Below are 10,669 nucleotides of genomic sequence, written 5' to 3'. Positions count from 1 at the left end.
GCTACACTAGTAACATATGAAGTGGGATTACTCAGGAATTAGTACAAAAGTAAGAGCAACCTAGGACACTTCATGACTTTGTCTAGTTCAAGAGTTGTGTCTTCTTACATGGTGTTTTCCCCCTCTACGGGGTAGCTAACTGGGTGTTCTGTTTTACAGAGCAATAATCTGGGGCCCAAGTTTCTAAAAGAGGCCAAGCTCTGCTCCACATATTTCTTAGATAAAGTTAAACATGTATTTCTAGAATAAACATTGCTCTGCAATAATGAGTCTTGTTTTTCCATTCACCTTTATTTCAGTAAGAAATTATATTAAATAAGTTAACACAATATATACAAATATCACCAATATAAAAATTCCCATTTATAAAAATCATAAATATATTAGAAACTGTAGTAGTATGAGGTACCTCTAAATCACATCACCCAAGTAGTTCATTTATATAGACATCCCATTATAAAAATAAAAGTGATCTCTCAAGTGTTTAATCATCAGTATAAAATATAAGTGCTAAATTCTTCTTCCTATTGAGTATGTGCAGGAAATTAGTTACCTATTGATTCAAATAAATTGCAAAGTACTCAGTTTAGCACCTGGCGTTGCCTAAAGTACATTTTACAGTTTAGACATGCAATTCTGTCTCTATATTGATTGTTAGAAGTTTGGATCTGTTGTATTATGGTTTTGAATGTTAGTTTTTGATATGGTACTCCCACTTCCTCACAAGTGAACTTGTTAGGATGTCATATAGACACAGTCATTTAGTTTTGATAACTTATATCAACTGATATACAGAATAACCAATTTAAAATTGACTTCTCCATGAAGTGCAGAAGGAATAGTAGTGTTTTCATATTTGTGAGCTAACATTTCATCAGTTTAACATTGTTAAAATTAAAACAAAAGTAGTGGTTTTTGCTTTAAAATATAAAAAAACAAAATGTTTCACAGAAACAGGAAGTGTTCCTTTACACTTAAGTAAAGGCTAATAATATTTAGAGACAGCAGTTTTTTCCCCTCAAGTACCATAAGCTTTTCTGTCTGGGAATGCAGCAGCATTTGAAATAGTAACAAAAGGCACTTCTTGTGTTTTTCCTAAATATCATTAAGTGGCATGGTTTCTTTTTCCTTTGCAGCTTTTGTTTTCTTGCATTTATACAGGGTCACAGACAAGCCAATGATTATAATAAGGATTACAATGGCTGCAGCTGCTATGATAATAAACACTTCGGTTCCATACTCTGGTTGGGGAGAAGAAAAAGCAAACAAAGAATTAATAGCTCATCAGTGCATACAGATTTTCTATATAGTAGTAATTTGCTTTACCTTAACGTCATGACTAACATGGGTCCCAGTCCTACAAAAACATTGAATACCTCCCAGGAGGTGCGAAGACCATTCAGGTCCCCTTGAAGCCAGTCCCTTCCTATGAGGGACTCTGCACCTCAAAGGATCAGGCCCTCAGTTATAGCCATAAATGTCATGCTTGTGCAAAAGTTTTGTATACTAACAGAAACTTATTCTAGGGTTTTAAACTAACAAAAAACAGTTTGGACAAAGTTTACTGAACTCAAATATTTTGTGATATCACATTGAAAATTCTATATTGAGGGAAAGGTTTTAATTTTTGGATGGTGGAGAGAGGACAATGAGGTTTTGGGAGAAGAGGTTTCTGCTTATTAATATAAAATGCACAGATTCTTTCCCAATAGGGAAAGAAGAGGGAGCATAAGGTAGAGCTGAGAGCACTGATTTAAAACCTGGTATGTTTTCAGTAAATTATTTGTCTTGATACCAATGAAGGATAATGCTTTAAACAAAAAAAAAACCCCACAACAACAACAAATCAGCCCTACACACATACACAAACCCAAAAACAGTCCCCACAAAGCAACGACTATCAAAGGGCACAATGGATAAGTCTCCTTCCCAGCACCATTCCCTCACTGACCTCTTCATTGTTTGATAAAGAGCTTATATATTTGCCTGGTTGGACACATTTTTAATGTACACAATTTGGGGAAAACAGTTAGGATTATGGGCACTACAATTTGAAGGACAGTAAACCTTAAAGGATCACCTGCACTTGAGAAAATGGACTAGAGCACAGGAAAAAAGCAGGAGTTAGCCTCATTCAAATATATGCACAGCTCCTACTGACCGTTAAGTCTTACATAGTTTGCTGGCACGCATATCTAAAGGCTTCATCATGCAAGCACTCACTACTGGGTCACTAGTTGGGAAAAATTTCATTATATGTAAACTAGTATTTATCAAAGGGAAGAAAAGGGAAACAAGAAAAATATAGGCCCATTGATGAGGCAATTTGAAATCTCAGTGAAAAGTCATCAATGCAGGCCCTGCAAAGAGGAAAAACATTTTTTTTAAGTGAACAGATAATTGTGGATGGTGGACAAAGGTGGAATGTTCAAAAGCACTCGGTGTTGGCCTAACTCTGCTCCCACTGTAGTCAATGGCAATTTTGTGATATGGTAGAAATCTCAGTGATGGTTACCTCATGGGAGATTTCTTCTCATGGGTTTTCTATATGAGAGGGAAATTTTTTTGTTGGAATGCAAGAGATAGCAAGAAAAATAGTCTATTTACTTGTTTCACCAGATACTTACCATCCAAAACATTTCTCTCATGGCTGGTACAATTCACCTTGCTCTCTTGACTTTTGCGGTTCTCTCTGCGAGAGAGAATAATTGCCTGTACATAAAAGCAGTAGTTCTTCCCTTTGTCAATGCTTATTTCAAATTGATTACTTTTTGTTGTTGCCTCTTTCTATGTATAAAGGAAAAAAAGACACTTTCAAGACATTCTTTATAAAAGTTTTAGCTCTTAATAGCATAGAAGTTTTGTAACTATAAAACATACAAAATTAGAGGTATAGGAAGTTGAAAATAAGGGCTTACCTTTCCTGTACTTTGATCTTTCCAATAATAGAGTGTATATTCCAGGTCATTTTTAAAAATCTCTCTGATACTTTTAAAGCTTTTATTGGTAAATCTGTATGGTGTAAGTGGATCTTCAACCAACACTTTCAGCTTGGAGTCAGTTAGTTCATAAGTTTGAATCTCTGGTCTCCCAATTGTAGCTAATGCACACAAAAACATTTTTAGAATTAATTCAAGGCATAGGAAAAACTTTATTGGCAAAATATCCTTTTCACACAACATTCTCCACTACCACCTCAAAACAAAACAAAACACCCCCCCCCCCCACACACACACAATCTCTCTACTTTACCAGGTTTAAACACATGTAACATAGTGACTGGCACAGTCAATGCATATTAATAAAATTTCAACCCAGTGCATGGGGCTCACACGAAGCTCTAGACACCACTTAAATCCTGTATTAACAGTGAAGTGGTGCATGAGGTTATGAAGTCCCCCGCAGTGGGAAAGATTTCAGCTACTGCTAAAAGGTGGTCAAACACCACAAGAGCAAGAACCTAAACAGAAAAACTCTAGGCTCAATTCAAGCCCTATTGAATTAATGGGGGTGATGTGATGTAACAGACTATTACTAGGCAATCCTACTTACTCTGATTGTAAGGTGTGAATTTTGGGGAGATTGCGTAGGACGGCTCCTCAAACTTTTCTGTCTCTGAAAGCATTTCAGACACTATGTGTGCAGTATAGGTGTCTTTTACCTTCTCCAGTTTGTCAGTAACGTCACACTCTGTTTCTTTTGTGTGGACGCACACTTTTTCCCAGTTTGAGTTGATTCTGAAAGGAACCAAGAATGAAGTATTGATATAACACTTTCTGAATATAGTTTCATTCACATGCATACATTCATGCATAAGGTATACAATGCCTGGGATAAAATGGTTTTCAGTAATCGTCAAAGTCCAGAATTTTTACAATGTCTTCTGACTACATCATGCTTGTACCTGTAAACCAGTCTGTGAAGATGAGTGGAAAAATCCATACTATGCAAACATGCTTGATTCACGGTTTAAAAAGCTGAACCACGCAACTAAAATTTAACTCACAGTGAAGCAATATATAATTAAGGAAAGATGTTTTCTTCATGGTATGCACTGATTTGATAACATATTTTCATAAAAAGAAAAGTAGTACTTGTGGCACCTTAGAGACTAACCAATTTATTTGAGCATGAGCGTTCGTGAGCTACAGCTCACTTCATCATGAACACTTATGCTCAAATAAATTGGTTAGTCTCTAAGGTCCCACAAGTACTACTTTTCTTTGAGAATACAGACTAACACGGCTGCTACTCTGAAACCATATATTTTCATGTCTGTAAATTTAACAGGAAATTGTCACACTGAATAATTTTGACACTGGTCATTCCCTCCCTCCCCCATCTATATAGAAAGAGGTAAAATGTTCACAAACGCCTCAGTGACTAAAGACAATGGGACTTAGGCTCTTAAGTTACTTAGAGCCTTTGAAAATGTTACTCAAAAGCAATAATACATTTCCAGATATGTCCTAAAGTACCTCTAACTATCTTGAATGCACTTCTGCGAATGTGGAGGAGGGGGATCAGATATGGACACTATACATAGTTATAAAAAAGAGACAATTAACTAATCTAGTGAATGTTGTCACTTGTTTGCTAGATACAGTATTCTGCATATGGGTATGGGCATAATTAAAACCATGTAATAACATAATCAGTACTAGTCATACAGGAGCAAAAACTTCAGTTCAGATACATTAAGTAATCAACTGCAAAAAAAATGACAAACTTCTCTGGGTGTCTAAATGGCAAAGAGGGGTGCAATTCATGTATTTTTTCATAAATTAAAACAAGCAGATTTTTTAAAGATTTGCAATCAGGGAAAAAAAGTGTGTTTGTCCCTTTTTTCTTCCTAATATAAAAAGGAAGCAAAAAAATTAATTAAAAGCAGAAATATTAAATCTGGCCTCCTTTGTTTTTGCTGGAGAATCAAAGGACAAGTGTGAGGGCTCTCATGTAGTTCAGTTGAAATGGCAGGAGTGCTGAGTGTATGTTAACAAAGGGATTTTCGTCCACATGTTTTTCAGAATTTTTAATTAAATAGGAGTTTGCTCAGATTTCAGTTTCTCGTGATGTCATAATTCTATTAGTTTCAAAGTGGTTTACAGAGTCCTCCAGGAAAGACAGGGAGGATAATACCTGATCTTCATAAAGGGGAAGAAGAAAAAAAAAAACACAAAACCCACAAACAACCCATCTTTGCAGGGGGCGTTTTAAATCCACAATAAGGAAGCAAAAGAGACAAACTTTTAAAGTTTGTGTATCTTTAAAGGGGACATGCCAACCACCTCCTGTCCTCTGCCCACAGAAAACAAAAACAAAAAATCCACCTCTCCTGTGCACAGTAACCTTTTAAAAATGCCCACAAACGAAGTCCTAGTTGAAACACAATGCCCTACAATTATTCTTAGCACAGGCACTGTGTTTTTGAAATCTTTGGACCCTTAATTGATGTATATAATTTGTAAAAAAAATTAAGGCTCCAAGGTTTAAAAATAAACCAAAACAGTGCTTGTGCTAAGAATAGTTATGTCCATATTAGCACAGCTTGGAGATCTACAGTACTTATTTACAAATCTCATTGTACACATGTCTTCAGTTTAAAAACTAACTATATAGGCCACACCCACCTGACGTATATTCCTTGCAAGTAACAAAGGTTACTTAAACTTACATTGTTTAGTAGTTCTCTCAAAGTTTCTATCTTTTTGGAAGTTTAAATCAGCTTAAAAGCTGTCTTGTGAATCATTAATTGAAACTAATTGTATTTCAGACACTTCTGCCTGTGAAACTACATGCAAGAAAATATGAGACACACATTCTTGAATTAGGACCAAATCCTGCCTACCTTACTTGCACAAACAGTCAGATTCAGTTCAGTTATATTACATACTAAGAGAATTTGGCCCTACACGAGAGCCAAATAAAAGTAAAAGGACTAGATTTAGGCACCTAAAGATGAAAAATAATATCTAGTGGAATTTTTTAAAGTGCTTAATGCTTAACTCCATAATATCTGGATCTTACACAGCAAGTCAGGTGAGCAGACTGCTATACTCACATGGGGTACCATTGAGATAGATGGGGCTCAGTGTGGGTGCAACACTAAACGTGCCTGGATCACAGTGCAGGATTGGGGCCTATGTCCATTTGTGTCTGTAGGCTTGGGCCCTTGGTTGCATTATACCAGTGATTGTCAACCTTTCATTTGTGGTCACTTAATGAATTTCAAACTGAAGCGTGAACCCCTTTGGAAATCTTAAGACAGTCTGCGGACCCCCAGGTTCCATGGACCACAGGTTGAAAACCACTGAATTATGCCAAAAGAAAAAGGAGTACTTGTGGCACCTTAGAGACTAACCAATTTATTTGAGCATAAGCTTTCGTGAGCTACAGCTGAAGTGAGCTGTAGCTCACGAAAGCTTATGCTCAAATAAATTGGTTAGTCTCTAAGGTGCCACAAGTACTCCTTTTTCTTTTTGCGAATACAGACTAACACGGCTGCTACTCTGAAACCTGAATTATGCCATTCTGCTTAAACATTTGCTTTTATATTAATTTTTAAAAGGCTGTGTAAGGAACATGACAAAGCACATTTAACCCTACCCCCTGTGCACAGAGAAAAAATTCACAAGTGTTATTGGGTATTTCACCCATTACTCATGAAATTTAGCCTCCAGTTGTAGACACTGGAACATGCCAGAAACTATTACAGTACAATGTTTTCCAAAAGTGTGCAGACGGTTTATAATGCAGTTTCTCTTTGAGGCATGTTCAGTCATTGTTTTTATGTTAATTCATAGACTGTATGCATAGTGAACATTTCATATTCGTCAGAGTTTTGTAATAAAAAAATAAAATTATGCACTTAATATGGGCTTGGATTTTATTGGCCCAGTGTTTTGAAAAAGTCTAACATTAATTTTATAAGCCATGAATTAGAGTAAGTCTAGGAAGTTAGATGAAGAGGTCATTTTTTAAGAAAAAGAAAAGGAGTACTTGTGGCACTTTAGAGGCTAACAAATTTATTTGAGCATAAGCTTTCATGAACTACAGCTCACTTCATCGGATGCATTCAGTGGAAAATATAGTGGGGGGATCTATATACACAGAGAACATGAAACAATGGGTGTCACCATACGCACTGTACCCAGAGTGATCACTTAAGGTGAGCTATTACTAGCAAGAGGTGGGGTTTGCTGGAAATGGCCCACCTTGATTATACTACAAAAGATTCCCCCCAACTCCTGCTGGTAATAGCTCACCTTAAGTGATCACTCTGGTTACAGTGTGTATGGTAACACCCATGGTTTCATGTTCTCTATGTATATAAGTCTCCCCACTATATTTTCCACTGAATGCATCCGATGAAGTGAGCTACTGAAGTGAGCTGTAGCTCACGAAAGCTTATGCTCAAATAAATTGGTTAGTCTCTAAGGTGCCACAAGTCCTCCTTTTCTTTTTGCGAATACAGACTAACACAACTGCTACTCTGAAACCTGTCATTTTTTAAGTTTACCCAACTAGACTAAGTAATACTGATCCACTTAACTAATGCATTAATCATTAAATTAGAATAAAATTAGTCATATCTATGATATCTCTGCAAATTCTCTCAACATTAAAAAAAGAGGGAATTGTTTTGACAGATAAAAACTCTGGTGGTTTGTTTTAAATGTAGATCAAATTCTACACCGTCTTCGTGAAGGGGATGGTAAACTGGTGCAAAATATTTTGGGCCAAGTTTTCCAGTACTGGATGGCCTAAACTGAAAGTGCAGAGCCAGGATCTAGATCCATACATTTTATTTCTAGAACAAGCCTGGAATCAGGTACACCTGCACTTGGAAGCAACCAAAACTCAAAATAGAGATCATAACTTTCCTAAAAGTTCTCATATTTGGACTCTGCATTACATTCACAGATTCAAGATATTCAAACATTCTACCATGACTACACTTTTTTCTGCCTCAATCACAAATGTCTTTTTAAAATTGGCATTCACTACCATCTAGTGAGCACAGAGAGAAGGGCAGGGGTACACCAGGCACTCATACCTACAAATTAGATCTACTCACCCAGATATTTCTACTGTATAGACATAGTTGGTTGGCTCGGGTTGCCACTGTAGTATTGTTTTGAAATTGATTGATGACCAAGTTATATTAACTGCTGTTGACAGTTCTGAATTACCTTTAGGAGACAAAAAAAAAAAGAAAGTTGTGATGAGTCACACTGTGTAGTGCTCTAGATTTATTATATTCCCTATTTAGCAGAAGTGAGGTTTCTATAAGAAAGTATCTGTGATTATAGTAAAATTCTGTTTGAGAGAAAAAATTCACAGAAATCACACTCGTTTTACTTCTGCCATGGGAAATTCCTTTTTAATGCTGAATGTTGGAAGAAAGTTCCTCCAGTTCCTCTCCTTCCCCTCGGTGACCTGAATCTTTTGTAATTCAGCATAGTTGTTTCCCCTGGCCACCAAATCAAATGCGCAGAAAGACCATTTGATTCATCTAGGAACAGTTCAGAATTGTGCTTGCTTCTAGTGTTTCCTTCTGCTGTTTAAACCAACACAAGCATTTTATAATGAGTTTGCAAAGACTTGAAGGAAATGTGAGATTTTGCATCGTATTTGACATTCATATATACCATGTGCAGTATAGGTAAAATTCATCTGTAGTTATAGTTACTGTGGAATCCAATAACTGAGTTTCCTGATTTTTATTCAGGTGAATTCTCAGCCATAGTAATTGCATATATTTGCATTTTTCTTCTTTTAAAAAGCACACAGACAAGCAAATTGCATACCAAAATAAATGCACAATTTCATTCTATAAAAGTGTCTAATCAGTTAAATAGTTATGCTTATGTAAACATTTTTATAGTGTTCGGTGCATAAAGAAAAATCAGTTAAAAAAAATAAGTGCATGTATATTGTATTCTTGTTTACTCTAGTATTAATTTCTTAATTTTCAACCATTTCCAATCACAAAATTAATGAAGTCTAAATTCACCTTAAAGAACTAGAAGTATGTAAAAAACATACAACACTAGCCAAACCACGGGCGTAGTGCATTAAAGTGTCATACATTCCACACAACCACAATCAAATAGAAGTAATTGTTTTAGAATTTTTTTTATAATCTGTTTGCTCATATGAATATTACCTAATTGATATGTTTTTTTTAACATATAGCCAAAAATTAGAGCTGTCCAAACTGGCGATATTGAAAAGGAAGTAAATAATTCTAAGAAAAATGACAGGTTTCAGAGCAGTAGCCGTGTTAGTCTGTATTTGCAAAAAGAAAAGGAGTACGTGTGGCACCTTAGAGACTAACCAATTTATTTGAGCATAAGCTTTCGTGAGCTACAGCTCATTTCATCAGATGTATCCGATGAAGTGAGCTGTAGCTCAAAAGCTTATGCTCAACTAAATTTGTTAGTCTCCTTTTCTTCTTTTTAAGTAAAATGTTGGTCGGTAACCAGCACATAATTATTAATAAGTTTAAGTGCCTTCACCTTACCGCATTTAAAATACGTTAACATAAAAGATCACTCTCTAACGTACCCATGAACACCTGTAAAGCTGAATCTTAACTTTGAAAAGCCAACTTTGTATTAAAAAGGGAGACAAAAAAATACGGGGCATTCCTGGAAAGGGGAATGGGCAAACCCTACTGCGCTCATGGGCTCCGCTGGCAGATTTCAGCAGAGCCCTGTTGATTTCACTGGTGCTTCCTGGAGGCATGGGGTCCATTTGCAGCATCCGGCCCCAAGTAGGTAACTCCCACCAAACACCCCTGCCATCCCCACCACAGGAGGTAAGACAACTTAGATCTCGGGGAATTCCGACACAACGAAGTAACTCTTGCCCTTTTAGCTACAGAAAAGTTGTACGGGGTTTCTGGCCACCAAACCAGCCACGGCATCTTGCGCCACACGGGACGCTCCCCCAGGGAGGGTTCCTGAGTTGTTTTATCCTCGAAATCCCTCATGCAACTTCACTTCTCCGTCGGCCTCCCCAGGCTCCACGCCGGACACTGTCCCCCAGTCTTTACAACACCAACACCCCCGGAGGAAGCAGCACGTCCCCCACGTATCTCTGCGTGCGCCCCTGGTCCTCCGCGGCGGGCAGGCGCCGCGCCGGCTCGGGGAACAAGCCGCAGAGAGGTAGCTCCATCCAGGGACATGGGACCCGTGCCAGCCTAGCAGGCAGCCCCGACCAGGTGAGGCGCGAAGGCACCTGGTGGCGCTCGGCACGCAGCCCCGGGGTAGTGGCACTCACCTGAGCAGGGGCCCAGCTGGGAGAGCAGCGCGCCCAGGAGCAGCGCCCGGCCACGGGCTGCTGCTAAGGCAGCCAAAGCGCTCGCCATCCTCGGCAGCGGGGAAAGTAGCGGGGATCCGGCCCGGGCGAGGCGAGGCGAGGCGGGTACCTGTAACGTAGTGGTCGCTGTGGAGGCTGCTGCTGTCTGAGCGAAGTCTGCCAAGGAGGCGGGGTTGACCCTATTTATAGCCCTGCACCGCCCCCGCCGAGTACCGGGGTCTGGGCCGGGCGGCGCGCGGAGCAGACGGGGCGGGCTGGGGGGATGAGTCAGTGGCGGTGATTCAGCTGCTGTGCCCGCCGCACGGAGGTGCGGAGTTCAGAGCCGCTCCCCTCGGCCAGGTGC

General features: G+C 38.7%; 1 protein-coding gene across 1 annotated transcript; it reads right to left on the bottom strand.

Annotated features, from left to right (window-relative positions):
* Nucleotides 1-265: 265 nt before the first annotated feature.
* F3 (coagulation factor III, tissue factor) lies at nt 266-10,469 on the bottom strand. The gene is made up of 6 exons (XM_073357000.1): nt 10,288-10,469; nt 8,078-8,192; nt 3,553-3,737; nt 2,919-3,100; nt 2,628-2,787; nt 266-1,241 (listed from the first exon to the last, which is right to left on the bottom strand). The coding sequence occupies exons 1-6, from the start codon at nt 10,373-10,375 to the stop codon at nt 1,096-1,098; spliced, it is 876 nt and encodes a 291-aa protein (XP_073213101.1). The 5' UTR covers nt 10,376-10,469; the 3' UTR covers nt 266-1,095.
* Between the last annotated feature and the right edge of the window lie 200 nt (nt 10,470-10,669).

This window comes from Lepidochelys kempii, chromosome 8, assembly GCF_965140265.1.
Source record: "Lepidochelys kempii isolate rLepKem1 chromosome 8, rLepKem1.hap2, whole genome shotgun sequence".
Lineage (NCBI taxonomy): Eukaryota > Metazoa > Chordata > Testudines > Cheloniidae > Lepidochelys > Lepidochelys kempii.
Note: the sequence above shows the minus strand (reverse complement) of the source record. Positions and strands in the feature narration are given on the sequence as shown.

Coding starts and splice junctions, on each gene's coding strand:
- F3 (XM_073357000.1), bottom strand. CDS start 10,375: ATGGCGAGCGCTTTGGCTGCCTTAGCAGCAGCCCGTGGCCGGGCGCTG. Junction 8,193..10,287: donor CCAGCTGGGCCCCTGCTCAG/GTGAGTGCCACT, acceptor TGTCTCCTAAAG/GTAATTCAGAACTGTCAACA. Junction 1,242..2,627: donor TGAGAGAAATGTTTTGGATG/GTAAGTATCTGG, acceptor CTCCCCAACCAG/AGTATGGAACCGAAGTGTTT.